Source organism: Aspergillus pseudonomiae, assembly GCF_009193645.1.
Source record: "Aspergillus pseudonomiae strain CBS 119388 unplaced genomic scaffold BDV37scaffold_21, whole genome shotgun sequence".
Lineage (NCBI taxonomy): Eukaryota > Fungi > Ascomycota > Eurotiomycetes > Eurotiales > Aspergillaceae > Aspergillus > Aspergillus pseudonomiae.
The window spans coordinates 256,506-284,064 of NW_022476013.1; the positions used below are offsets into that span (position 1 = coordinate 256,506).

General features: G+C 49.4%; 11 protein-coding genes across 11 annotated transcripts; 8 read left to right on the forward strand and 3 right to left on the reverse strand.

The window, feature by feature from the left end:
- The first annotated feature begins 187 nt into the window (after window positions 1-187).
- Window positions 188-2,143, forward strand: BDV37DRAFT_244593 (Zn(II)2Cys6 transcription factor). The gene is made up of 3 exons (XM_032081562.1): window positions 188-397; window positions 454-801; window positions 865-2,143. The coding sequence occupies exons 1-3, from the start codon at window positions 230-232 to the stop codon at window positions 1,726-1,728; spliced, it is 1,380 nt and encodes a 459-aa protein (XP_031943068.1). The 5' UTR covers window positions 188-229; the 3' UTR covers window positions 1,729-2,143.
- BDV37DRAFT_281583 (RTA1 domain-containing protein) lies at window positions 1,906-2,830 on the reverse strand (the record flags this gene model as incomplete). Its single annotated transcript, XM_032086848.1, has 2 exons — window positions 1,906-2,082; window positions 2,156-2,830. 2 exons carry the CDS (start codon window positions 2,828-2,830, stop codon window positions 1,906-1,908), a joined length of 852 nt encoding a protein of 283 aa, XP_031943069.1.
- Window positions 2,831-4,461: 1,631 nt separating this feature from the next.
- On the forward strand, window positions 4,462-6,798 carry BDV37DRAFT_292944 (uncharacterized protein; the record flags this gene model as incomplete). Its single annotated transcript, XM_032089273.1, has 4 exons — window positions 4,462-4,920; window positions 4,965-5,063; window positions 5,163-5,954; window positions 6,015-6,798. The coding sequence occupies exons 1-4, from the start codon at window positions 4,517-4,519 to the stop codon at window positions 6,796-6,798; spliced, it is 2,079 nt and encodes a 692-aa protein (XP_031943070.1). The 5' UTR covers window positions 4,462-4,516.
- Window positions 6,799-8,714: 1,916 nt separating this feature from the next.
- On the forward strand, window positions 8,715-9,645 carry BDV37DRAFT_281585 (uncharacterized protein; the record flags this gene model as incomplete). Its single annotated transcript, XM_032086849.1, has 2 exons — window positions 8,715-9,199; window positions 9,261-9,645. 2 exons carry the CDS (start codon window positions 8,715-8,717, stop codon window positions 9,643-9,645), a joined length of 870 nt encoding a protein of 289 aa, XP_031943071.1.
- Window positions 9,646-9,667: 22 nt separating this feature from the next.
- BDV37DRAFT_87569 (uncharacterized protein) lies at window positions 9,668-10,219 on the forward strand. Its single transcript, XM_032091372.1, has one exon. It carries the CDS (start codon window positions 9,830-9,832, stop codon window positions 10,127-10,129), a length of 300 nt encoding a protein of 99 aa, XP_031943072.1. The 5' UTR covers window positions 9,668-9,829; the 3' UTR covers window positions 10,130-10,219.
- BDV37DRAFT_87584 (WD40 repeat domain-containing peptidylprolyl isomerase) lies at window positions 10,220-12,573 on the reverse strand. Its single transcript, XM_032091373.1, has 3 exons — window positions 12,246-12,573; window positions 11,806-12,183; window positions 10,220-11,745 (listed from the first exon to the last, which is right to left on the reverse strand). Exons 1-3 carry the CDS (start codon window positions 12,322-12,324, stop codon window positions 10,310-10,312), a joined length of 1,893 nt encoding a protein of 630 aa, XP_031943073.1. The 5' UTR covers window positions 12,325-12,573; the 3' UTR covers window positions 10,220-10,309.
- Window positions 12,505-14,558, forward strand: BDV37DRAFT_244600 (chaperonin-containing T-complex subunit CCT2). Its single transcript, XM_032081563.1, has 4 exons — window positions 12,505-12,582; window positions 12,651-12,805; window positions 12,871-14,245; window positions 14,307-14,558. Exons 1-4 carry the CDS (start codon window positions 12,580-12,582, stop codon window positions 14,364-14,366), a joined length of 1,593 nt encoding a protein of 530 aa, XP_031943074.1. The 5' UTR covers window positions 12,505-12,579; the 3' UTR covers window positions 14,367-14,558.
- A 281-nt stretch (window positions 14,559-14,839) lies between these two features.
- Window positions 14,840-16,845, forward strand: BDV37DRAFT_244602 (cytochrome P450). The gene is made up of 3 exons (XM_032081564.1): window positions 14,840-15,094; window positions 15,169-15,659; window positions 15,715-16,845. The coding sequence occupies exons 1-3, from the start codon at window positions 14,957-14,959 to the stop codon at window positions 16,769-16,771; spliced, it is 1,686 nt and encodes a 561-aa protein (XP_031943075.1). The 5' UTR covers window positions 14,840-14,956; the 3' UTR covers window positions 16,772-16,845.
- Window positions 16,846-18,726: 1,881 nt separating this feature from the next.
- BDV37DRAFT_244604 (uncharacterized protein) lies at window positions 18,727-20,334 on the forward strand. Its single transcript, XM_032081565.1, has 4 exons — window positions 18,727-18,994; window positions 19,063-19,531; window positions 19,593-19,679; window positions 19,754-20,334. Exons 1-4 carry the CDS (start codon window positions 18,956-18,958, stop codon window positions 20,245-20,247), a joined length of 1,089 nt encoding a protein of 362 aa, XP_031943076.1. The 5' UTR covers window positions 18,727-18,955; the 3' UTR covers window positions 20,248-20,334.
- Window positions 20,335-24,147: 3,813 nt separating this feature from the next.
- On the reverse strand, window positions 24,148-25,381 carry BDV37DRAFT_292946 (uncharacterized protein; the record flags this gene model as incomplete). Its single annotated transcript, XM_032089274.1, has 3 exons — window positions 24,148-24,561; window positions 24,619-24,783; window positions 24,854-25,381. 3 exons carry the CDS (start codon window positions 25,379-25,381, stop codon window positions 24,148-24,150), a joined length of 1,107 nt encoding a protein of 368 aa, XP_031943077.1.
- Window positions 25,382-25,948: 567 nt separating this feature from the next.
- Window positions 25,949-27,347, forward strand: BDV37DRAFT_244608 (NAD-dependent epimerase/dehydratase family protein). Its single transcript, XM_032081566.1, has 4 exons — window positions 25,949-26,091; window positions 26,148-26,332; window positions 26,397-27,096; window positions 27,166-27,347. Exons 1-4 carry the CDS (start codon window positions 26,048-26,050, stop codon window positions 27,311-27,313), a joined length of 1,077 nt encoding a protein of 358 aa, XP_031943078.1. The 5' UTR covers window positions 25,949-26,047; the 3' UTR covers window positions 27,314-27,347.
- Window positions 27,348-27,559: the final 212 nt, after the last annotated feature.

A 27,559-nucleotide genomic window follows, 5' to 3' on the forward strand; every position in this document is an offset into this window, starting at 1 on the left:
ATCCACCAATAGCCAAGCTATTAATGATTATGCATACCAATTCATTAAACGGTGCTTAACAGCTCTATGTAAAATTATGATAATTATAGAAGAAGCAGTTGATTGGCTGTGGCCTCGTATTAGACCGAAAACTGGTTGCCTGCCATCGTCATAATCGAGACCTTCACAATTCACGACGACATTGAAACTGAACTCAAGACAAGACAGTAGATAGCCGCTCAACACAAGCATGGAATATTCCTTTCAGTCGGCACGTATCCAGACAGGTGTTTCGTCACACCCTTCATTTTCCATATCAGCGCCCATTTCTAGAGTTCGGATAGAGCAGCATCGGATCAAACGACCTCATACAAAATCGCGTCATGGGTGCTTCAACTGCAAGGCCCGAAGAGTCAAAGTAACTAATACCTACCTCAATGTATTGGGAAACTGCGGGACTGACAGACCTACCAGTGTCAAGAAACGCAGCCTCACCCCTGTGCCAACTGCATCGGCCGGAACATGCCGTGTATATATCCTTCAAATGAACTGTCGCTACGTCGTCGACATGCCAGTCCGCAAGGTGGCCGCCATAGACAACTGCTACCAAGGAGCCATGAATCTTCGTCAAGCTACACTATAACACCATCATCTTCAACAGAGTCAGCAGTGGCATTAAGCTCACAGCACCGTGTACTGCCTCATACCTTCACTGCGGACGACTTACGGTCCTTTCACCACTTCTTGATAGCAGCATATCCGTATCTCCCTTTTGGGAGTGAGGAACTATGGAAGACGAGTCTCCCGGCCTCTGCGCACAAGGTTCGCTTCCCACCAGAGGCCTATTTCTGTAATACAAAGCGGAGTGAGTTCTAACACGTACAGTGTCCCCACCTAATGCATGCAATACTATGTCTAGGAGCCACCCATCTGTCCCTAGTCATACCCGATGGAAGTAGATATAAAACGCTAGCCGTCACACACCAAGGCCAAGCCCTGAGAATGCTCGGCAACGAGCTATCCAAAGGCGACCAATGCAGCAAAACCGAGCTGGACATAATGCTAGCCACAGTATATGCGCTCACATTCCAAGCCCACTATATGGCAGACGGGCTAGTCGACTTCGCCATCATGGTCCGAGGCTGCAGCATCATAACCCGGCGGATCCTGAACAAACACAAAGGAAGCGACATGTTTAAGTTGCTCACATCAGATGCCATCCTTACTAACACTCTACCGCGCATTCCTCCCACGCCATACACCGACACCGAGAATCTCAATACATCAATCGAAACCATACAAAGCATCGAGCCATTGTTGGCGTGTGAAAGCCACCGCAATGCCTACACAGCGCTGTTCAACACGTACAACGCATTGAAGCGCTCGGCGCGCGATGGCTTCGTCGCTTTTACGGACTTCTATGATGACTGGGGGCGAATGAGTAACCGGGAGTTTATGGAATTCCTCGATCCCAGGAATTATGTCTCGCGTCTTCTGTTTGTCCATTTTGTGGTCGCTTCCATTATGCTGCGGCCGGTGCTGCGGGCTCTGAAGGAACCGAGGCTGTTGATGTTCCCGAAGGAGGAACTGCCGCTACTGCAGAGGGGTCTTGATATCTATGAGGGCTTGCCTTCTGGGGTACGTGGGTTGGTGGAGTGGCAGGTTAACTTTATCACCTTAGATAAAGCTTTGCTTGAAAGTTCGAGCTCGAGGTCTGAGGAGGAAACATCTGCATTAAGTACGGTATAGAATGTGACTTAGATGAATTCACCTTGAAATCCATGCCATTGGAAAGAATATAGCACAGAAAAAACTCAAGCAAAGGAGGGAAAAAAAATCTAGCAAAACAGCAACCACTCTAAAGCTATCAAAATCCCAAACAAACATGACACAATCTAACAACATCACCACCGTCTACACCCACAGCTACTTCGACCTCGCCCCAAGTCCAGCAGGAAGCCACCTAGCGGGATGATACCACCCCAGAATCATCATGGCCATCAACATCGGCACGGCCTCGAGGACATACAACGGCCACTCATGCGTCCAGGTATATGTATCCATACCCATCGAGAACTCAATAACGCGATAGATCAGTCGAATCTAGCGCGCAAGAGACACTGTTAGCAACCAACAAACAATAGCGAAGAAAAATGAAAAAAAGAAGTATACGAACCGTAATAAAAAACCCAGCCTCATAAATCCCATTCAAAACCGACCTCACCCCAGACTCAACCTCCCCGCATCCCCTAGCCCTAGGAGACCACTTATCGAACCAAACCACGACAACCAGAAAAAACGCAAATGTAACCAGCTGCAACACCAGCCCGGCAATAAGAACACCAACACCAACGTCCTTTTCCTTCCCCGCCCAATCATTCGACGAAGCAATCCCGCTGCCCGCCGCCTGAGTCAGAAAACTGATAACATCCGACGTGACAAAGACCCGGGGGATCCAAGACGGCGAGAACCTCCCGAACAGCAGTACCGGGTCCTTCGTCTCGGTGTCTGGGCTGGGGGCAGCACGACCGCCGGACCGGATCAAGCGCCCGATGAGGATGTAGAGGCTGGCGCAGACGAGGACAGGGGCGATCACGATGAGGGTCGCGGAGGTGGCGTAAAGGCCGATGTTGTCTGGTTGTTTTACGCTGGCGGCTCGGATGGCGTAGGCGGCTACTTCTGTTGCGGCGCCGATGGCGATGGGGATGAAGTAACTTGTTTGCGGGTGGCGGCCTGTGTAGGGGGCGATGAGGGAGAGGTAGGTGTGGTAGAGTAAGGGGAGGGTGTAGAGGATTGTGAAGAGGATTGAGGCGGCGAGGGATGGGTTGTAGAAGTAGATTGAGTCGCCCATTTTGGGGTTGACTGGGATTTCGTCAAGGAGGTTTTGTATTAGGTGGTAGAAAAGATGTTGTTATTCACGCTCAATTTCTGAAGTACTGAAAGCTCACTCTCGCAGCCTGCGAAGTCTTTTATATCCTATTTCTATACTAGTATACAAGATATTCATACATCTAAACCCATACCCAACCAACCAATGATATCGCAACAAACCCCAAGCTTCACGATAGGTGGATCTCGTATTCGCACCTCGCATTTTCCTCGTTCTAAGCCTTACCGGGCCCAATCAAGCATTCTAATAGGTTCGTTACATCGTTGCCTGAACCTATCTGTCAAATATATCAGCCAAGAATCCACAGAGAAGAATTGATGAATGGGTAAGCAAATCGCTGGACCACGCTACTCAGTGACCAGGCCACGACGATAAATAAGCTCTCGGTGCGAGCGCGTGTGGAACGAATCCGAGTCTTGGCGAGATTACCGTATTTAGTAAAGGGGATTTCAAGGCCTGGAACATATAAGGCGTAGATTGAGAGGCTATGCTGAGGTCGTTGTGACTGGGTTTTGTCGGTCTTGATGCCATCCGTGGCAGTGTTCCGGGTTAGGGTTATGGTTTAGTTTGGGTGGTTTGTTCGATGGAATAGGAAATCATAATGGTGGTTAAACATTCAAATGCGTGCAGTATCTATAGGTGGGTTTATATAGTATGGAAGATTTGTTTGTGGATTGCTGCTCTCTAATGATGGCTGTTAAGGGCTTTCTTGGACGATATTATATGGCTTGAGGAGTTGACTGGCAAGTTTTATCAAACATGGTAGTAGAATACTCGAGTGCCTGTTGACTGGACTGTTCAAAATTGTGCCTCTTGGGGGTCAGATTGCGATATATCAGGCAAGTGAATCTAGATCATAGAGCCAAATGAGTAATGCAGGCTCCTTTCAATTTGTTCATCACACAATACACTGCCCTATGGAGACATGGTGGTCTATGCAGTGCCACAAATATAGAGACAACCCCTTCACTGCGAGTGTGTCAACGTATTGCCGAATGAATCTCAAAAACAGCGAAATTTATCAGGGAATAAAGAGCTTGATTACTTGCTGAAGGCCCATGGAAGAAAGACCAGAAGGATTATGTCTACCATGTAGAACACGAGGCTATCTAGGAAATCCAAATCAATTCAACAACCCGCCAAGGATCGACGAGATCAACCATACAACGCAGGACTGTGAAAGTAAGCAACAAGAGCATCCCTGGTAAGATTGGTTGCTTGATAAAAGAATATTTAAGTTAGATGGTACTTATATATAAGATGTAGGGTTAAATCTACCCCAACTTTAAATCGTGAGCCTGAAGTTCACCTTGAAACCCCACATTGTTAGCAATTTGGGGGCTAAATGCGAGTATACATACCGTCATTTAGTACTATCTGCACTTGAGCCATGCTTGCGACCGAGACTACTCATTAGATTAAGCAATAAATCACATTATGTCGTATTTTCCGAGCAGAACTCACTGGCAGATTTGAAGCAGGGCTCATGAGGGTAGAAGTTATTGAGCACAGAAATGCAGAGTGTTGATCGTTTCATTTACTAAAATCTGACCGAGCACAGCCTCGTCAAGGGATACGATATTTCTCCGCTGCGTTCCCCTCATTTTATGCCATCTCTCATACGCCTCGGTCGCTTCAAGCAACACCATGAAGCAAGATGATGAATCCCATAAAATGATCGCTTCGCCGCACAGGGACGAAACGCTCGGCCATAGCGACAAAGAAAGCGAGTCGCAATTCCCCTTGAAAGTCCGCAGATCCTTTCGAACGCGAATAACCGACTGGTATTCAGGATGGAGATTCACGCTTGCATTGGCGTCATTTGCGAGCGTCATCGTCCTGGCATTCAATCTCGGTTTTGTCATCTGGGCTGCTGTGCACCGTAAGGTGGAGGGGAATCGGGGGACTCTGCACGAGGGAAATTGTGAGAAGGTGCAACATATGAGTACGGGTCTCCATTTCGCCATCAATATCCTCAGTACGAGTCTATTGGGTGCAAGCAATTACTGCATGGTTCGTTGGGGTCTTATCTCATCTCCCTGCACGACTTGGTTCACTGACTATCTATACAGCAATGCTTATCGGCACCGACCAGGAAAGATATAGACCGTGCTCACGGTAAGGGTAGATGGGTCGACATAGGTGTGCCCAGTATCCGAAATCTACGACAGGTATCTAAAAGGCGGGCTGTTTTGTGGGCCTGCTTGGTTCTGTCATCTCTGCCACTCCATCTAGTGTAGGCTGCCGTCGCCGACTATTCTGTCAATCCTCAAAGCACTGATACACATCCCAGGTACAACTCTACCATCTTCGCCATTACCTCGGCCAATTCCTACCGGGTGTTTATTGGACCAGAGGGCTTCGACAAACTGGATGTCCAGAATATCACTCTCCACGATGGAGACCCTGCGAGTGACGTCTTACTCCGGCTACATGCCGAAGCGCAGAATGGGACCCTTCAGCGCCTCGATATATCTCAGTGTGTGAATGCGTATGCGACGGACTTCCAGACTTCCTATGGGAGTTTGATAGTTGTGACAAATGATACTGATCAAGCAGTCCAATACCACTCAGTCCAACATCAGGCCACTTTTATGCCGGTGGAGAATCTCGGAGCTAAAGCTTCTGACCCGTATCAGTGGATTTGTTCATCACAACGACAGGCAAAAGATCGTACTTGTGGCCAACTTCTTTCAGACGTAAAGGACCAAGTTTCCAAGAACAATTGGTACGTGTATGGCTACCAAGTCGGATACTGTCTTGCCGAGCGCCCACCGCAACGTTGTAAGCTAGAATACAGCCTCCCATTAGCGATTATCGTGGTTGTATTCAACTTGGTGAAGGCAATCATCATTGGATATACAGCTGCCAATGTGACGACGAAACCTATCTTGACAACAGGAGATGCAGTCGCGTCTTTCATACAGAGACCCGACGATTTTACACGGGGCCACTGTCTCCTCACCAGTGAATCTGTGAAGAAGCGGACCCACCGACCAAGTTACAAGTCGTCGACCTTCAACAGCACGCCAAAGCGATGGCACGCCGCAGTCTCAAGCAAGCGTTACCTCCTTGGACTTGTCTCGTGGGTGTTTCCCTGTACATCTTTGCATCTCTCGTTATTGTGCTGACCCAAAGGATCCAGATATACCCTCACCATCGCCATCGTCATCTCCCTTTGTGTCTTCGGAGTTTCGACTATAAGGGATAAATCGAGCACCTGGACGATGGGCCTCGGCGCCGTCAACGCCCAAACCCTAATCACCGGGACCAATTGGGTAACATCACTCATATCCAACGCCCTTATCGCCAATACGCCCCAACTACTCTTCTCCATGATCTACTTCACCTTCAACGCCATCTTCACCGCCATGACTCTTGCAGCGGAATGGAGCCGATACGCCAACCACCGCAAGGGCCTGCGTGTCTCCGGTACCCCCGAAAACGCCCAACGCAGCAGCTACTTCCTCTCCTTCCCCTACCGCTTCGCGGTCCCGGCGTTGGCCTTCTCCGCCATTCTCCACTGGCTCATCTCACAGAGTCTGTTCCTGGTCGGGATCGAGTCGTACACCGAGAAATTACAACGGGACCCCACGCGGGACGTTATGACGTGCGGATACTCTCCTCCGGCTATGGCGAGTGCGATCGTTGTGGGGACAGTGATGATGGCCTGGCTGGTCGGGTTCAGCTTTCGGCGGTTGGAGTCTGGGATGCCCGTGGCGGGGAGTTGTAGCCTGGCTATTGCGGCGGCTTGTCATCCTACGTTGAGTCTGAAGGGGGGCGAGTATGTGGAGGAGGAGGGGAAGTGGGGAGTGGAGCAGATGAAGGTGCAGTGGGGAGTTACCTACGTCGATTCGGATGGGGAAGGACATTGTAGTTTCTCGAGTGGGGAAGTGGGAGTACCGGAGGATGGGAAAGTCTACCGGTGATGCTTGGACTTGATATGAATTAATTTATTTATATGACATTATGAACTATAAATGTACTAAATGAGCGATTTTCGTCCATACCGTTGTTCTCGTATTCAATGGCCCCATGTCTCGAAGCCATGTCGGAGGACCACATCAGAGTTATTCTTGTGCCGCTCCGTTCATACATTCTATGCATGAAAACAAAGATCTGAAACATATTTCTAACGGTCATGAACCCCATTGTTTTTGGGTTCAACTGCTGCCAGGGCAATGTGTGCCGAGATGTAGCACTATATATGTCTCATGGCTAAGCGGTAAGATGATGTTCAACAAGAACATGTTCAATTTTTTATGAGTCCACGTCCATTGGCTTGCAGATTGCAAGAATATTTACCCAAGTTAAGAATTGTCAAATACAATGTCGACTTTTGGTTATGGGGCTTTCGGTTGTTCGTTTTTAATTCGGGTTGACCACTTGATTGATTTTTATTTTTATTTTTATTTTTATTTTTTTGAAGGGTAAAAGAGATACTTTCGCACCAGCTTACCTAGGTTAATGACAAGTATAGTAAAAATGATGAATTCGGACACAGTGAACCAAGAAAATCAGGAGGTAGCACTGAGGCGCAATAGTCCAACCTAATATGGTCGGGATAAAAAGTCCACCGACGGTCACCGTTGTAACCCGGCGGCAGATGAAACGACCACGAGAAGCCGGTAGCCAGCAACAGCAACTGTCAAGTCAGTGACACATTCCCCCAGCGATATCCCTTGCGTGACGGATCAAGAGGTTCATCGAAGATCAGGAACCATGTGAGGACGATCCGTGGATCCTGACAGTGTTAAGGTTACTCGACAGGCACGAGCCAAAAATAAATCCAAGACAACCTGATCCTTGATATAGTACACTACCGATGCAACTGTTCAGAATCGAAGGGCGCTAGAGACTTGGGGGTGTAGATTTAGTATAATTTCCGCACTGCCCCCGCTTCGCGGTTGATTTCATTTGCCCGACGCTTGTGATGGGGTCGGTGCTTTTTGGTGTTTTTCTAATTTCCCTCGGCTCAGCGTTGTGGAGCCACGGGATTCTTGGGAAATAAATAGTTGGATAGGATGGGTCATTGTGACATGGCCAACGTCGACGCTTCCGGTACCGCGACGCATGCGGTTGGTTGTAACCCAAGCACTTGGCGGAGAGTCTGAGCATTCCTGGGATCGGAGCTTGATGTCGGTGGAATGGTGATCATGAATGAATGAATAGGATTCTGAGTATGAGATGAGGTAAGGGGAGTGGAGATCTTCGTTCTGCTTAGACTTCCCTCTTCCCGGTTTCCGTTCGATTGGGTTCTGAAGGGATCATCCATGATCGATATGTATGTACCTGTATGTGTAGAACGTACAGTCGACGGAAGGGAAACATCTCCAGATTGGTGAGAGGATTCTGGGGTAATGATTACCTGTTAGTGTTGTAGAATCAGAAGAAAAAGCCAAAAGCATTGATTTTGGCGTCCTCAGGCCGCAAGCGGAATAGCCCGGTGGAGTGATTTTTTTTGGCTGGACTCTTTTTCCCTTTCCTTCTGGACCCTCTGTTACTCAACCTCCAGAAGTCACTGGCCCTTTTCCCTTTCCTCACGCGTTGCCTTTTTCCCTCGCTCTTCCATTCCTTCCTCCTTCTCCTCCTCCACTTTTCTTCATACCGCACCCTCGTTTCTTCATTGATCCGCCCTCTCACGACCACGTACGCTCCGGGAGGTGACTTCGTAGTACTATAACTCCTGTGTCTCTCGTTCTCTCATCCTCGAACCCTTCCGAACTCCCCGCTCTCGCTTCCTTCGACTTTCGCTTCTTTCCTATATAGATATGGTGGGCCGCCTGTTCCTGTGAGGTCTGCGTCTACTCCGACGGTCTCCACTACAATTCTACTACTCCTCACCATGGCACATTGGTCGTTGGCCTGGACGGCCAATGTCCCGTCGACATCGCGACTCTTTCATCTCCTCCTGATCACCCTCGTTCTTTCGCTTTCCGTTCGTGCCGACGATGACACCACTCTGATACCTACCGCCGCATCGGATAGCTTCCCTTCGTGCGCTTTGAGCTGCTCCATCCTCCAACAAGCGCAGACGGGCTGTGTACCTCCGACGGCCCAAAAAACCGACCGCTCGACCTATGTCTCTTGCTTTTGCCAATCGTCATTGATCACCCAGCTGCATAACTCCGCGGACGGAACATGCTCCGACACCTGCACCAACGCAGACGACCGCAAGAAATTACAGACATGGTATAGCGACTTTTGCGCGTCTGGCGGCCAAAACAAGGGTACTGCTGCATCAGAAAGCACTGCCGCGGCGTCAACGTCCACGTCCACGTCCACGTCTACCACCAAATCACAAAATTCCTATCCCGCCCCTAAATCCTGGTATGTACCTGGCGGAGTGTATTTTCCGCGCCCGTTGTCACTCCCCTGCTGACCTTTCTAGGTGGTCGACACATTACCAATGGGTTATCATGGTAATTGTCCTAGCCGTTGGATTCACGGCAATCGCGGTCGTGGGAGTGTGGCTTAAGCGCCGTCACGATGCGAAATACCCCAACCTCTACCACGCAGGCAGTGGCAGCAACAGCGGTAGCAACAGTGGGCTCCTCTATAGTCGCGGTCAAAACGCCAGTCCCGGCCCGAAACATCCGGGCCAATTCATGCCGGCTCCAAGCCCCATCAACCATGATGAATATGCTAACACAGATTCCGTGGCCAGCAGCTCTCGCACCGAAGTTGCCGTTCCTGGACCTCGTCCATCACGTCTTCAAAGGACCCCGCCGTCCGCGGACGTAGGCGACATTGAAACTCGCGAAGTAACACGGTGATGCTTGGGTCTACCCAGTTTTGCCATATCCACTCTTTCCCAAGCAGAGCGTACTCGAACACAGCATCTAGTGAATTTTTCAATAGGGCGGTTGTATAGACAAAAACTCTCGGGCCCGATGTAATACCTCCAATCTGTCTATTCCAACGTTGTGTGATCGATGCTCGCGCCTGCTAATCTCGCATATGTATCCGGCGTTTTGCGTGCTCGGCTGGCTTTTCCTTTGCTTCCTTTCTTTCCACTACCTGGACCAATCTCGTACAAATTTTCCGTACATGATACCATATGAGGTGTACATGTCTTCTGAACTGCGTTGCATAGCTGTGGCAGAACATAGTAATCTTTTCCTCTGTGGAGGCTGGGTCGTCTTTCTTCGTCGCTTATATTTGCCTGGACATGTCTTTCCTTTCTTCATGATATCTCCTCGTCTCACCCAGCATGAGATCAATGAATTGCTTGCCTGGATGTGGCATGTTGCCGACTGACTGTGTAAATTAGGTATATGGGCCTGCAGTACAGGACCTTAATGTAATTGTGCTAGCTCATGAACATATCTTACATGGTTCAAACAACCGGTCTCATAAGTATATCTGAGATATATAATTTCTTGAAACAGAAAGAAAACAATAGTGCGCTACCATGGCAAAGCATCAAAACTCCCAAAATCAAGACACAGTGATACTCACAATCTTGATATCCTGCTCAGGCTTCTCCTTAAACGTCTTCGTATTCTCGATCTTATGCACGACATCTAACCCCTGCACGGCTCGCCCGAAAACAGTATGCTTGTTATCCAGCCACGGCGTCTTCTCCGTCGTAATAAAGAACTGACTCCCATTGGTATTCGGGCCAGCATTAGCCATGGACAAAGTATACGGCTTATCGTGCTTCAAACTGGAGAACTCGTCCTCGAACTCGCCGCCCCAGATCGACTCGCCGCCAGTCCCGTCGCCCAACGGGTCTCCACCCTGGATCATGAACTTGCGGATCACACGGTGGAAAATGGTATTATTATAGTAACCGTTGCGGGAATGGGTGACGAAGTTCTCGACGGCCTTGGGCGCAGCGGACGGGAACAGTCGGAGATGGATATCGCCCATGGTGGTGTGCAGGATGGCGGAGGTGCCGAGCTCGTTTGCTTTCTTCTCGGCGGATTCCCGGCCGGTGGTTGTCTGGGTGGGTTTCTCGTTCTGGATGTCGCGAGAGGATTTGGAGATCTCGGTTTCGTTGGTGAAGAGATAGAAGCGCACTTTGGCGAAGCCTGTGCTGACGAGGATGGGGTCGCGCTCTTCGGCTTCTTGCAGGAGGGGGTTAGAGCTTGCGGCCATGGAGACTGTTACGAGACCTTTCTTTTGCGGTTGGCCTTGGTACATCGCTAGGTTGAGAGAGCGGAAGGGCTCGTCTTTGCCGTAGACGCGCACGACGCGGTTGGTATAGGTGTTTATGCATTTTGTGCCGTAGAGGGAGCCGTAAAGGATGAAGTGGCCGGATTCGTCGAAGATGACGTTGATTTTGGGTTGGGTGATGGGGTTTTCGAGCTCACGTTCGACAGCGAGGCGGCGGCCGAATTCGAGCTCGTCCAGTTGGTGGATTGCTGTGCCGGCCTGTTGCATATCGGTTATTGTGGAGAGGGATTCGTCGTATTTGCGGTAGAGCTTGCCTGTGGCGAAGTCGAAGACTCGGACCTGGCGATCTGGGAAGGAGAAGGCGGCGAATTGTTCGCCGGAGGGGGAGATTGTTATGGATGTTGGGGTGGATTTGGACTTTTTGAATTCGAAGAGGTTGGTGGATGACTTTAGTTCGAAGACGTTGTCGGGCTTTTCGAAGGAGAAATCCCCCGCGCGCCAGTACTCGATCATGCCAGACTCGTCGGCGGAGACGACGCAGTCGTACGCATCGTTGAAGGCGATTGCAGCTACCGGGTTCCGGTGGATGGACTTCACGGTGTGGAGGGGGTTGGGGTTCTCGCCACGGCCGTCGAATATTTGGATCGTACTGCTGCCTTCGTCGGTCACTGCCAGCAGTGGTAATGAGGCGCCTCGGCGATGGACCCAGCAGACACATCGGGGGGTGAACTCGAGCGTGAGCATGGAGAGCAAGTCTGCACCCAGTAGTTAGTTCGCTGTAGCTACCGTCGGATACTCGGTCGGTGTTGACGTACCGAATGTAATGACATCAAACAGCTTCACTGTCTTGTCGGCCCCAATTGTCGCAAAGCTCCTACCGTCCGCGCTGACACTGACGCCCCTCACTTCGCCATTATGGGCACGGAACTCCTTCACGAACTCAACACTAACCGCCATCTTCTTCCAGAACTTCACAAAACCATCAATAGACGACGTAATGAGAAAGTCCGTGTGCGGTGTTATTGTCACAAAGGACAATTGATCCTTGTGCATGAGCGACTTGGAGTACCGCGGCGATGCGGGCAGCGCATTCACGTAGACTTTCTCGAAGGGGAGCTTGCGCCGCTTCTTCTTCGGCGCATCTGCGGACGGGAGAGCTGGACCGAAGTCATCGTCGGAGGAAGAGTCGTCACCTGGAGTCAGTTACGATTAGTATCTTGTACTCGTTGGGTTCTCAATTCGAGGGTGAGCGCACCGTCATCCTCATTGCCGTCCACCGCAGAGTGCGGTCTTTTATTGGATAAAGGCTGCGACTTCTCGTCTTCTGCCGCCATTCCGAGAGAATTAAATATGAATTGAGAGAGTTGTGGAAAGGAATGGGAGGGAATGCTGGTTGGAGGAGGGAAGCAGTTGCAGGCGGTCTGCGGCAGCTTTTAAGCTCGGGCCACATCGCGAACTTTTCTGGACGTCCCGCAGTATTCGATCATTATTGAACTGTCCGCCAAATTTCCCCCCCATCCACTTCCCCTGAACGTGCTGCCAGTCTCCCCCTTGACGGTAGCCTTCTTTCACATTAATTACTATCCATAATGGTCAGTTAATCATGCGGTCACTTTTCAATTTTTAATTTTTGATTCTCTCTCATGCTGACCGCTCCTAGGCGTCTGCCAATCCTACGCAGATCTTTGCGGACGATGTCATCGAAGAGAAGGGAGAGAATGCCCGTCTCTCCGCCTTCGTTGGCGCCATCGCCGTCGGTGACCTAGTGAAGAGCACTTTGGGTCCTAAGGGAATGGACAAGATCCTCCAGTCAGCGTACGTGGGACTGGATTCGGAGATGCGGGGCTGTTATGGTGGGCATGTCACTAATAGCTATCCAGGTCGACCGGTGAGATCCTCGTGACAAATGACGGTGCTACGATCCTGAAGGCCATCGCTCTCGATAACGCTGCAGCCAAGGTTTTGGTCAACATCTCGAAAGTCCAGGATGACGAAGTTGGTGATGGCACAACGTCCGTGACCGTGTTGGCGGCCGAGCTGCTGCGTGAGGCTGAGAAGTTGGTGAACCGCAAAATCCACCCCCAGACTATCATCGAAGGTTACCGGATAGCCAGCCGGGCTGCCCTTGACGCCCTCGAGAAGGCTGCTGTCGACCGTAGTGCCGACATGGAGTCTTTCCGTAAAGACCTCCACGCCATCGCTCGTACCACCCTCAGCTCCAAGGTTCTGGCCCAGGATCGTGAACACTTCGCTACCCTCGCCTGCGACGCCGTCCTCCGCCTCAAGGGCTCCACCGACCTGAGCCACATCCAGATCATCAAGAAGGCCGGTGGAAAGCTTAGTGATTCCTACTTGGACGAGGGTTTCATTCTTGACAAGAAGATGGGTGTCAACCAGCCCAAGCGCCTGGAGAACGTCAACATTTTGGTCGCCAACACAGCCATGGACACGGATAAGGTTAAGATTTTCGGTGCCCGGGTCAAGGTCGAGTCGACCGGCAAACTGGCGGAGCTGGAGAAGGCAGAGCGTGAGAAGATGAAGGCTAAGGTTGACCGCATCAAGGCACATGGTATCAACTGTTTCGTCAACCGTCAGTTGATCTACAACTGGCCCGAACAGCTGTTCACCGAGGCCGGCATTATGTCCATCGAACACGCAGACTTTGACGGTGTGGAGCGTCTGGCTCTGGTCACTGGTGGTGAGATTGCATCGACCTTCGACCACCCCGAGCAGGTTAAGCTGGGTCACTGCGACGTTATTGAGGAGGTTATCATCGGCGAAGATACTCTAATTAAGTTCTCCGGCGTGGCTGCCGGTCAGGCATGCACCATTGTGCTCCGTGGTGCTACAGAGCAGCTGCTTGACGAGGCTGAGCGCTCTCTTCACGACGCCCTCGCCGTGCTTTCTCAGACTGTGAAGGACCCCCGTGTCACCCTGGGTGGTGGTTGCGCAGAGATGGTCATGTCCAAGGCTGTTGAGCAAGCCGCTCAGAACACCACGGGCAAGAAGCAGCTGGCTGTTGACTCTTTCGCACTTGCTCTCAAGCAACTGCCCACTATCCTGGCCGACAATGCCGGTCTGGACTCCAGTGACCTCGTGACCCGACTACGACAGGCCATCAACAACGGTATGACCAGCTCTGGTCTTGACTTGCTCACCCCCGGTGGCGGTATTGCCGACATGCGGGAGTTGGGTGTTGTGGAGAGTTACAAGCTGAAGAAGGCCGTGGTTTCCTCCGCATCGGAGGCATCAGAGGTAAGGAATTCCATCAGGCCCCTTGTTTGGTAACGACGCAGCTAACCTTGACCCTTTGTAGCTTCTTCTGCGCGTTGACAACATCATCCGGTCCGCTCCCCGTCGACGTGAGCGTATGTAAGGTGGTAAGATGATTTCTTCTTGATGGCGCGATATGGACTGGAAACAAGTTTGTTTGGATTCAAGCGAAACGGAGAGCAGCCACCACCGTGAGCTGTACTGGATAAATGTTGATAACGTGCTCTAATCAGAGCGTAATAACCGTGACATAGACCCATTGATTGATTGACATGAAACAAAAACATTGACGAACTTGTTTGTTATTCTATTATGGAAATTCGTAAGCTACACCACGCAATGTTATTTATCGAGTGCATCCGGCAGTTTCTCTTAGCTTATCGCAAGCCGGGGTTATACTCACAAAAATGTCCGACCGCTGAATGGGGAGGCAAGGCTTTGACTGGAGGATCTTTATCCCTGCTAGGCCTTTCCTTTGTTCACCCCATAGTAGTGGTATTTATAGGATACCTATTCCCTATCCACTTGCCCTTATGTATCCTGCCTACGGCCCTTTCCACATCCAACTTTGTGTGCTCTGACCCATCGCTGCCTTTTCCTATTTTTTGTTCGTCGATACTTGGAGCCTTCTCAACCTTCCCCTTCGCTCCCTGTTGGTTAGGTTAAATCGCGAGAGAAAGGCTAGAATCGGATATGGAGAGCCCAAAGATCGAGTGGAAATGGCTCGCAAGCCGCATAATTCTGCCGATGGCATTACTCTACCTAGCTTCCTTCTTCTACACCTTGGTGAAGGTACGACTGTGCTTCTACCGCCTTAAGAAGAAGGGAATGGTACGGTACACTCCTAATCCAAGTCTCCACCACTCAAACAAGGACCCGTTCATCTAACAATCCGTCTCTTTTAGCCCATGCTCCCCTGGAATCCTGTCCTTGGAAATCTCCCGGTCCTTGCGAGGTTCATGAGAAAGGTCCCGAAAGATGCTCAAGAGGCAATGTCATTTGCACTGCTCGCCTCCGAATCCGGACTAGATACATGCTTTTACATGGACACCTGGCCATTTGGCTTCTCAACCCTGGTTGTAACCTCCCCAGATCTCGCTGTCCAGACCTGTCAAACTTATGACCTTGTCAAGCCAGACGCCCTGGCCGCATTCATAACTCCAATGACTGGGGGACCAACACTTTTTGACCGGAATGGCGCAGAATGGAAACGTGGACGAGAACTCTTTAGCCATGGCTTTAGCATGCGGTCCGTCATGGGCTATGTTCCGTATATTCTCCAAGAGGTGGAGGTGTACGTTGATGTCCTCCGAGACCTAGCCAAGACAGGCGATACATTTCTCTTAGACGAGATCACCTGTAGATACGTGATGGATATCATCGGAAATGTCGCAATGTAAGACGCTCGCCTGCGGTTCAGCCCTCATTGCATCAATTAATACGTTCATCAGGAACACGCGGTTTATCAGCCAGCGAAAATTCCATCCAATCGCAGCTGCGATGCGGGATACGATAGACCGGGAGTGTCAAATTGAAACAGGAAATCACTTCAGTCGTGTGAATCCTGTGCGCCTATTCAAGCAGTGGTATAACGGACGGACGATGAATCATTATATTGGAATTGAACTCGAGAAGCGGTATCAGGTATGGAAACAACAAGGTGCAACAAGCTCGTCTACGTCCAAATCTATCATGGATCTCGTCATCGCAGAGTACATGAAGACAAGACAAGTAGCAGAGTCAACGCTCGATCCCAAATTCAAGGCCTGGGCCACTATGCAGATCCGGCTGTTCCTCTTTGTCGGACATGACTCCACCGCCGTGACCATCATGTACTGCCTTTACCTCCTATCCAAACACCCAGCAGCCTTAGCCAAGATTCGCGCAGAACATGACAAGATTTTCGGCACGGACCTTTCCAACGCTCCCAACTTACTCCGCCAACGCCCGGAACTAATCAACCAACTCCCATACACATTGGCTGTTGTCAAAGAAACCCTCCGCCTCTTCCCACCCGCAAATGGTCTCCGGGACGGTCGTTCTAACGTCTCCCTCCGTGATCACCAAACCGGTACCACCTACCCAACGGCGGGATTTGCAATATGGATTGTCCACAGTGCTATTCACCGTAGCGCTCATACCTGGCCAGATCCACACGCCTTTATTCCTGACCGTTGGCTCGTTGAGCCCGGTCATCCCTTATACCCACCGCCAGGGGCTTGGAGGCCATTCGAGCATGGATCCCGAGACTGCATCGGGCAGACGCTCGCCCTCCTCGACATTCGAGTCACGCTCCTTATGACCGTTCGTGAGTTCGATTTCAAAGACCAATATGCGAAGTGGGATCAGCGGCATCCGGCTCATGGGTTGAATACTATTTTTGGGGAGCGTGCTTATATGATTCAGGCAGGCTCGGGTCGGCCAGCTCAGGGGTTACCTTGTCAGGTGTCTTTTAATAGGGGATTACAACCAGAGACTGGCAAGGGAACTGAATACCAGTCAGAGTAGCCGATGTGCTCAGTAAATAATCCGTAAGTACTCCGTAGGTCTCCCGGAGCCCACACGGAGTACTTATATACTGTCGCTATAGAAGTGACAGCCTCTGTATAAAGCAATCCGATGAGGGTGGTACCAAATAAAATTAAATTATACATTAGCTCTAATGCAAAAACTCTTAATAAAGCCTTCCCCTAGTTTAGTAAGTATGGCCCTGCTATGTGGGGTACTAATAGAACTTCAGATTGCCACTTTCAACCAAATTCACGAGCATTTTCGGCCATGCTGCATTGGTTTTTAATTATACCTGGTAGTAGTCGACGTATGACTGACTAGCCATAAGACCCAATCCCGCAATAATGATTATATATGCTGCTCACCATGTAAGCCTTACTCGCCACCTAAAAATAGAAACAACTATTGTCCAGTCATGCCACTCTTCTACGCTATCATATAACCGGTGTAACCTGGCCCACGACATGCCGCCAATATAAGACCTCATGCAGAGGTATGACATGGCGAACTAGCATAATGCAGCTGGCTACAGACGGACGAATGAGATCACTTGGACGAGGTTAAACGGATGTAGTAATATGGTATTACCCTTCAGGTCGGATAGTTTACTAAGAAACTTAGAATCAGCCTGTCTGCCACGTTGTCGACACTGTCAAACTTTCTCTACCAAGCTTTTGCCAAGGCGATGACAAAACGGGGAGCTGTGGATGATGGCAAAACGGAACAAGTAGACGATTCAGCTCTAGCCAATATGGGCGAAATACTAGGAGTCTTTCCTACTGCTGTGCCAGTGCAGGTTGGTGGAAAGTATGTATTATCTCCCTGAGCCCCTGATGTGTCAAACATGGATGAAAGACTAGTAGATTTCACGTGTATATTTACTGCTGTCATTCTGGAGCCAGCCGATGTCGAGGTTAAGCTGATTCTCAGAACCCTTGATGACGGTGACACGAGCGCCACTGTTTAATAACGCCTGGCTGCTAGAACCAGTCATAGGCATATAAAAGTGATGCGAGTGATGGGGTTGCTCTTTTACCACTTGCCGTACGACGTATTCGATTTCCGGCAACATATAATCCACATATCTCTACGCAGCACCACTGGTATAGGCCATCGTTCGGTTCATAGACACCTACGAATTGTACTCAGACAGACGCCCGCAGTTTCAGCAATTTGGGGTCCGTGAGCCAATAACTTATTAGCATAACACGGATAAACCGTAAGGTTAACTGTGCCAAGTTAGGCACCATCACAGATTAAACTAACATGATCGACGGGAACCGGAGGATCAAAGGATCATTCAGCAGATCGAAGGAATATAAGGTAGTGGTTGGATACTTGGCATAAATGAAACAAAACAGCGCAAAACCCGGACATATAACTCAATCAAGCGTAGTAACGCTGTATGTCATCTGGTAGTCAGACTTGCTTATGTTTGATCTCACCTCATCAAGACACCATCCATCGAATCAGTGGCCCGGGTTATTTTTGGATGTCTCTTCATCTAACAAGATGCATTAGCGGCTATCCTGATGCAGCCCAGTGGGCGGACAAAAGAATTCCTCACAAGGCGTATCGAGCAGTTGGTTAAGCCAGATACTATTATAAAATACTCCCAGGATCGACCTTCAGTTTGAATACAATCAGCAGCAACCCCCGGGCATATTAACCCCGCAAGCTGTTTATTTGGAGAGCAGAATGTAACCGTAATATGGACATTGTGTGCTGTCATTTAGCGCATGGGGCTGGAAGTCAGCACGGAGAATCTCCATTGGACACGATGTGACATCCCGCATGAAATGAGTAAACCGTCAGCACTAACAGGGCTAACAACACGGCTGCAGTTCTGTGATGCTGAGCCTTCTGGCCCCACACCAGGGCTGATTGATTAACCTAATTGATGGACTGATGGAGGTCGTCCTTTTCGTGCAAGAACTGTGCTTTATTACTTTGCGAAACAAGTGATACAAATACGCCTGACCTTGATTAGTACTGTCTGACATACATACAGCTGCAGACTTCACCATGCACCCCTCACCAGAGGCAAACAAATGTGAACAGGGATGTGCAGCCGGGTGATCACTAACGGGCATATTCCAGGACGTCGTCCGCCGCCCGCCACTTCGCAGTTTCTGGAAATGTGTTGTGCAGTCTTCAACCCACCACAGAAACTCTGGCAGAATGGCTCGCAACTCTACCATCGATGAGGTCACATTTGTGGTATGCCTTGAAGCCATGTCCTTATCCAGATTTCTTCGACGGTGCTTTCCCGCTAACTACACCCATAGACCATTCTCTGGGTCTGTCTGACCATCAGCTTCTTCTTCGTCATCGTCCGGCTTGCCCTCCAATACCGCATTGACCGCAAGTGGCACACAAGTGACTTTATGATCCTGGTGGCATGGCTGTTATCGCTGGGCAATGCAATCGCTTGGTCCTCCATGTACAAGCAGATGTACCAAGTGATTTCTCTCTCCAAAAGCTCGACTACTATTGATTTCTCGAAAGTGCCACCTAATATCGCGTGGATGCAAAAGCGGTACCTCAACGGACAGCTCTCTGCCTACCTGCTTTCCTTCACCGGTTTATGGCTGATCAAGCTATCGTTCGTGTTTTTCTTCCGGCAACTGGGAAATCGATATCGTACACAGAAGATCCTCTGGTGGGTAGTGTTGGTACTCGTCATTGCCTGCTATGGGGGAACACTGGGCTGCCTGGACTATAAGTGTGAGATGAGTTCCCTAGAGTATAGTATCGGTCAGTTGCCGTATCCTCCAGCTGCGTGACCGACTCAGACTGCTAACAATGGGATTGGCAGAGGTTTGTGCAAGTGCTGGTGCGATGCACTCCCAAAAGGTGAGGCTGAGTGTGGCTACGACTTTGGACATTGTATCGGACGCAGCCAGTACGTGGAGCCCTTCTTAGCGAACTACGATCGCTCTTAGTTCAAGAATCGCTGACCAAGGTGCACTCTACCAGTCATTGTTCTGTCCGGTAACGTGATGTGGAGGGCTCGAGTGAACCTGACCAGAAAGCTTGCCTTGATTGGAGTTAGCTTCTTGACAGCCTTTATCATCATTATCGCGTTATTACGGCTATTTCTCAGCGAGTCAGATATGAGCATCATAGACCCGATCTGGCTAGGCTTCTGGAATGCGCTTGAAATCTGTGTCGGTGAGTTGACCCCAATAACGCAACGGCTGGTGTGGAATTATCTCATTGTGTCACTAGCCATTCTGGTTGCTTGCCTGGCCTCTTTCTGGACCTTTTATACAAAGTCAAAGAGATCGCCATCACCAAGCGATATCTATAGACGTGATTCCCCTCCGGCCAGAAATTACGCATCCTTCGAGGCGCCAATCTTACTGGGTAGTGATATGAGTGAAAGAGACAAAAATCCGCAATCTGCGGTATCCATCCAAAGTCTGAATTCGAGACAGCCCCCGGATACATACCATGCGACTCAGGTCTGAGAGACAGGATCGTTAACTATGTGCAATTTCCGTTCTGTCGGAGTGTTTGTATAGGGTTTTGCATAGTCAGTAGGTGTAGCAGTAGTAACTTTATAGAAAGGGTGTCTGGAATACTACGATCCTGTAACACGATGCATTGTTTCCGGATATAAGTATGGGCGTAGTTACTTATATACATCCTGCGTCGCGTTACTAGTAATCTGAGAGATGCATTTGTGTCTCAGTCGCGGCCGTCATTGCTTCGCCTACAGAGTACTATTCATCTTGTCGCTCCGTTCCATCAAGGGATTCAAACCTCGTAATTCCTACGACTCAATCAAGCTGGTTCAGTACCATCGCCATCTGGCGTGCTTCTACTATACCAAGTCAGCTGCTGTGCTCTTGCATGGCCAATCTGCAAGCTCATCGGCTATGATAATTGTGAACTGATTGGAGCTGCTGTATTTTCAGGTCTAGGGCTGCTTCTTACTGCTATCGCCGACTATACGGTATTCGTCTGGCCGAAGCCAACACTATCGGCATAAACCAAGGCCGCAGCCTCTATTGATGAAACAGGGAATCCTAGAGTATCACCCTAAATCTAGCATGGAGTGTGGGAAACCTTCCTCAAGATTGTTCACACAACTCTCAACATTTGACCTGGAAGTTATATGTTGCCCAGAATGGTGAAGCAGGATGCCCTTCGGACGAACGGACGATAAGCGAGATAGGTTACTAGAACGGGAACACCTCACCTTCACCTGTGGTTTGTATGACGAGGATACCCAAGGAAAGGCTTCCTTGCCTAGTGACAAATGTTCATCTCACACCATTTCCAGTTTCTTACGTTTCTCGTCTATAGGTGGGGGCGATGTGACATCCAAAAGATTATATTATATTGCCCTGGGGGCGGAAAGCCTTACTAGAGGGGGGACTAATCATATAGAATATCGTGGACTAGCCTATGGATATTCGGACTATTTTCCCACTACGTCATGATCGGCGCGAGCCGAGCCTTCTCGTTGTTCAGGAGTCTTTTAGTAGAGGTCAATGCACTGATTCAAGGGCTAAAGACATACGATCAATAGGTTAGGTAAGAATATTAAAGGTTTGGGATAGAGAGGAGAACAAATCGCTTATAAAAAAGGGGAAAGATTATAAAAGAAGCCTTTGCATTCGCATAACAGTAAAGAGAAACCTAAGTAAATAGGGAAAACCTTGACCAAGGCAAATAAGATGTACTATCCCATCCAGAAGCGGGAACCCTTCGCGATCTATATGCCAGAAATTGGCATATATGATTCTGATATGCTTTAAAATAAACATATTAGTAGATGGCGACTGTAGAATGATTATCAATTCTTACATAGACGAGATTTTGCCGATACTGCCGTATCATGCATCTGACACACGAAGAGGTGCTTACTAGGTTCAATTAGTGTATATCTTAAGCAGAGAATGATCAAGTACTCACAGCCTATCCATATTTAATCTCAATCAGCCTAGATATTGTGAAGTTATCTCTCAACTGAGGGGACCTGGAGGTAAGCACATACGCCCTGTCCATAATCCATCTCTGTCAGTCTAGATATTCTCAAGTGTTCTTTAAGCAGGGAGAGTATAAAAACTAACACCCTATCCATATCCTATCTCTGTTAATTTAGATATTCTTACGATATTCTTTAAGCAGGGATAGAATAAATACTGACAATCTATCCATATCCATCTCTGTTAGTTTAGATATTTTTACGATATTCTTTAAGCAGGGAAAGAATAAATACTCACATTCCATCCAGATATATATACAATTGCATTCTGCGTGGGCCTAGGCGTCCACTAAAATCGAGCACATTTGAGATAAGTATTCGACTAGAACGCTGACTTGCATAAAAGCTGTACTTGCCGGATACGTGATATCTTATTTATACGGAGTACGTGCGACCTGTGACCCTAGTAGCCTTTCCTACCAGTTAACTCCTTCCTGCCAGAACCCTTTCAGTAAACGAGGATTACTCGGCGCTATGTCTTCCGGACCTAGGGCACCCGCGCGCGGTACGGTGCTTAGTGCCGTGAGAATAGGAGACGTCATCCATTCTATGAAGAAACGTGTCAGAATTAGAACGGAACGAATCGCCTGGGGTTCTAGGCCCTGGGCGCCTCTGATTCTATATAGACTGTCGGTGTGAGAACTAGCTGATTCTGAGATATGAGGTTGTATTCCTAATCCATGATCTGGATAATGTTTCAAGTACCCACATAGTTAGGCTCGACTAAGAAATATAATTTTGATTATCGAATCATTAATTGATTGATATGTAGTTGAACAAGATTCGCAGTAGAAAGGGAAAGCCTGCGAGGCGTTAGCTGAAGGCTGCATTCTACTGACCATTCAAAGAGTAGACTCATAGATCAGCATGAAGGCTCCATGCAAGGAGCGTTCTATTTTGCAGCTGCAGGCTTCATATTTCTGCTGTTAAGCGAGATCCAAGTGTGTGCCGAATATCTCCGAAGTCGATCCTCTGCAGGAGATGGAATCCAAAGTTATCGCACTATGAAGGGTTACAGATCACGTATTTACCATCCGCGTTTTCGGTATACGCCGACATTTTGCAATTTAAAACAGCCACAACTCAGGTACTATGGCTTCAATACAGGCGTCTGGAGGAGATCGAAAGCTTGAGAGCAGGAAAAAGGATTAATTACGCCAAATTCCCAAGATAATATGGTGGAAGCAGGTCTACGCTGTCTAATATCGAACCACCCGCTGTTTAATGTTTATTGCTACCTCTCAGAAGCTATTTAACCTGCCAGGCTTGACTGTTACGTCACCTAGAAGATGAGTGCCTTGCGAACACTTGCGCTGTACCAGCGCTTCGCTAGTATTTCTTCGAATGCATAGCATGCTGATCCCCGTAAACTTTTATACTCAGCAGACACGTATATACCAACTAAAATATGCAGAGTATTTGAGGAGTACGTAGTCATGCATTTCCAACCTATATGAGCACTTGAGTGGCAGAGTAGTCTTTCCCCCAGCTAGCGGCATATAATTGACGACCTGTTTGAAGGATGCTAAGCCGATCCGCGGTCGCAGTGTGGCTGACCTTGTTTACAAATTATGCGCGTCTGTATGTACATATAGGCGGAGGCTACGAGAGGCATCTTTGTCTAAATTCAGAGCCTTCTTACGATCGTCATATGCGGATGGCATAAATATTCCTTTGGTGTGTCTCTTCTCATATATGTGTTCTCATTCGTATTCTAGATGACACAGTAGTTCCCAAGTATTGTGTCTCTGAAACAGATGTTCGGTTGAGCGTACAACAGTGCCGTTATACGCCAGTAAGAGTAGAAAAGTCGGTGTATCGGCGTACCGTTCCATTTGCGAAATCTGGAACGCACTAGCTTTATTGGTGAGTTTGTCCTTCTAACCTACTCAGCCCATACTACATGAATAGCAAATTCTGATCAAGGCCAAAAGCTCGCGTATCTGCGAGGCATGACCCCCGGAGAATCCGATTCAAGAGATAACTGCGTCGAATATTGAGCTAGGACAACCACGCAACAAAATCCAGGAATTCCCAAGGAAGGTTTCGAGAGATTCGCATACCCTGGTGGCCTTTAGCAGAGCACAGCCCTGTTGCTCGTGTAGACCGCAGTGGTGATCGTGGAGAAACGTGAAGCAATGATGGGCACATCAAATTGTTTTCTAACCCAGAGTTGGTGTAGCTTTGTCTATATTGTCACCATTCTCTAGGCTCTTAAACCTGTATGAAATACATCCTCCCTTAGAATCCTCTTAGAATGTATAATACACTTCCCTGTACACCGTCTCGTCTTACCGTTCAAACCAGGTATCCGCGACTGCTGACCCGCCACATGATATCTTCACACTGTGCCTCACTACATCCGCGCACATCTTCAAAAGAAATTAAACATCTCATATCCTGAAACACCGTCATAAGCAACCTCACCAACGCTCCCATTCACCGTTCCAACCCACCGTCCATACCCCGGCTTCGATAATGTAGCCAAATTCGACGAGAGTTCCGCCTCCAGAGCCCCCAAATCACCCAGATCAACCTCAATCCAGAACCCGTCGGGCAGCCCTGAGTCCGACGTCGGCGGGAAGGCCGCATTCGCACCCGTGGGCCGGACCTTCATCTTGCCACACTCAGCGTGCAGAATCTGTCCCTGGTAGGCCACGTACCCACTGGCGTATTCGGTTTTATGGGGGGTGAGCGAGTCGAGCCAGACAAGAGAGTACGGGCCCATGCGCGCGTGGCCCCAGTACCAGCTACCTACTGCGTCGGTGAAGGGGATTACACCCCAGTTCTGTTATGTGTTAATGATACTATTACCATTGGGGAGCTGTATTCTTGAAGACCGCACCTTATCGTGATATCCGGTTCCGATAAAGTTCAAAGTTGAGCCCTGGATGGTCATGTTGACTGTTACGTCGGCATCAGGGATGGCGTTGGCCCATCCCACACCGGGGAGGACCTCCAGGGCCTGGTTTGCGCGCTTAGGGCTGCAGGGGTAATGGGGTGGGGCGACCTGCGTGTGTGGTTTGTTAGCGGCTACTTTATCACAGCTCCATCTATGGATCTTCCTCTTCATAACTCACCGAGTGCATCGAGAAAGTGCCCTCGAATCCCAAATGGCTCGCATCAATTGTCAAGAAGTAATCTGACAAGTCCGGAGTCCCAGCCCAGGAAACACCTGTGCCGTGCCACAGCCCACTGGACCCGTCACCCATGGTGGACACAACGGCAGAGTCTGCGAACAGAAATTCGCTGAAGCCGGTACCGTTGGGGAAGGTGCCCGAGATTTGCACAAAGTCCAAGTTCGTGAAGTTCTCAGTCACGGCGAAGCCGGACTTGTTCGCCTCAAGGAAGAAAACGACGGCCAGAGAGGACACACCGTCGGTCCCGATCGCGTCAAAATACCACCAGTCATATGTGGAGGCATTCACAGCTTGCACCTTGGGACTGTCGAAGGCGTTGTCGCAGGAAATGAAACGACCCTCCACTGGGCCGGTTTTGGGGGTTGTTGCATATGTTTGGATGCCTGGGACGCGCGGGCACAGTTGGGCAGATAGCACTGTCCCGAAAAAAAGAGGAAGAGTGAGAAGATGAGTGGAAGATGGGAACATATTGCCGGGTGGCTAAGATGTTTGAAGTATCTGCTTGCTGAGTTTGTTGGGGGGTTGGAGTGGCTATTTATCTTCTGCGATGGAGTCATGCTTTTGATTCTTGTACCTTGATGGCATAGCGTTCTCTATGACGATCTGCGCTGGAACGTAGAGACTGAATTTCCGATTGTGTATAATTGAGTTGACCGATGTACAGTGCACAACCTTATTCTTACACGATGCCTTGGATCTTCGACTCGGCTGGACCATCCGAGCATCCCATAGGATAAGGGCAGTGCACGCCTTGTTCCTGGACATTCTCACCAGACTGACCATCATCATGCCTCATTGGGGAATACCGGATGGACCTCCAAGTCTCGCCGAGATGAATTATGCATTGCTTGTGACCTTATGGTTCGGAGCTGGGCAAATTCCGGTCTCTCGACCACCAGGTTTGTTAGGGCTCGGACGGCGGACTGCCGCCTTATGTTGCGGGGACAGGCCCACTTTCGAGTCGCAGTTTCGACGTCGCAGAATCCCCACATCCTCATTTCTTGCCACATTCGGCGTGTTTTTACAGTGCATACTATCGACCTTAAATATGGCGCTCGCTCCTAAAGAATCTCAGCACTCTATTGGCATTGGTTCCATTCTGATCGCTCCCACGCTCACATCCCATACACCACTATGACATCTCTCTCATTACTTATCACCGGAGTTTCCGGATACATGTAAGGAAAACCGCTTTCTGGCAATCTAGAGCGTGTCTTAATCTTAAACCTTTCAGTGGAGGCACAATATTGTCCTCAATCCTTGAAGCTCAGGGGCAATGGACCGATCAGCTGGAAATCGCAGCCCTTGTGCGAAGCGAATCACAAGCCAACACGGTCCAGAAACTAGGCGTTAAGCCTGTGACATTTTCTAGTTTCGATGAAACAGAGCTACTGGAGAAGATTGCTGCAGACTTCGATAGTAAGTTTGCACATCTCACTATACACCATCGTTGTAACTAAGGCCATGCTCCCACGATACACAGTCGTCATACACGCTGGCGCAGGCTGGCATACACCCTCCGCCAAAGCGTTGATTACGGGACAAGGTAACAGACACGCCAAAACGAACCGTCCCGCTCATTATATCCAGATATCGGGAACATCCAACCTGAGCGATCGACCCCACACAGAGGGGTATACCGATACCCATTGCTTCTCCGACGAAGAAGACATCTATTCCTACGAAAAGTACCGAGAGTCCCGCGAGGCGTATCATCAACGCACGACCGATATCACCGTCATCGAGACTGGCGAGGCGGTCGGCGTGACTACGTATATTGTCATGGCCCCGACCATCTTCGGCCAGGGCACTGGGCCGTTCAACCGCTACTCGATCCAGCTACCGGCCATGATCGCCGACGCAGTTAGCAGCGGCGCAGTCAGCGTCGTGGCCCAAGGAAACACAATCTGGAGCCATGTCCATGTCAAAGATGTGGCAGGCTTACATGTGACCCTGCTCCACCAAATCTGCACAGCGGTCACGATCCCATCTGGTCGGAAAGGAATTTACTTTTGCGAGACTGGCGAGCATTCGCATCGTGAGTTCTCGGAGCGTTTGGCCAAGGCAGCCCATGAGCTTGGGGTGTTGCCAACAGCAGACATCAGGGAGATTACCCTGGAGCAGGCGGGAGACAAGTTAGCCCTTGGCAGTGTCTCCAGAGCCGAGCTATCCTTTGCTGCCAAGTTTGACCTCCCACTCCCCTTAAACGTTCTTGTGATGACAGAAAATGCTGACTGTTTCTTCACTTCTAGCGCCCGAACCAAGGCCGTGCTGGGTGGTAAGCTGGGCTGGACTCCGTTGTATGGCAACGAGTGGGAGAGCACCTTCCATACTGAAGTCAGCACATTTATCAAGAATCCCCCGGCCGCACGGGAGATTCCGAAATTTCTTAAAAAATAGTCTGGAGGATCTTTGCTCTTGTAGTTGGCGTTCGTGCAAGATGGACTATATTGATAGACAATTCTACCATACTACCTGGTTGAAAATAGTCGAGATTTTCTATTCCCCTGTTGATGACTTGTACCATATATCTACCTCCAAGGTAGACGAGTATAACTTCCTACATCAAGTTGTTGGAGTAGTAAATGATATATTCATATTATCGTATGTCCTGAAATGTACAGACCATAGAATGGTACACGTGAC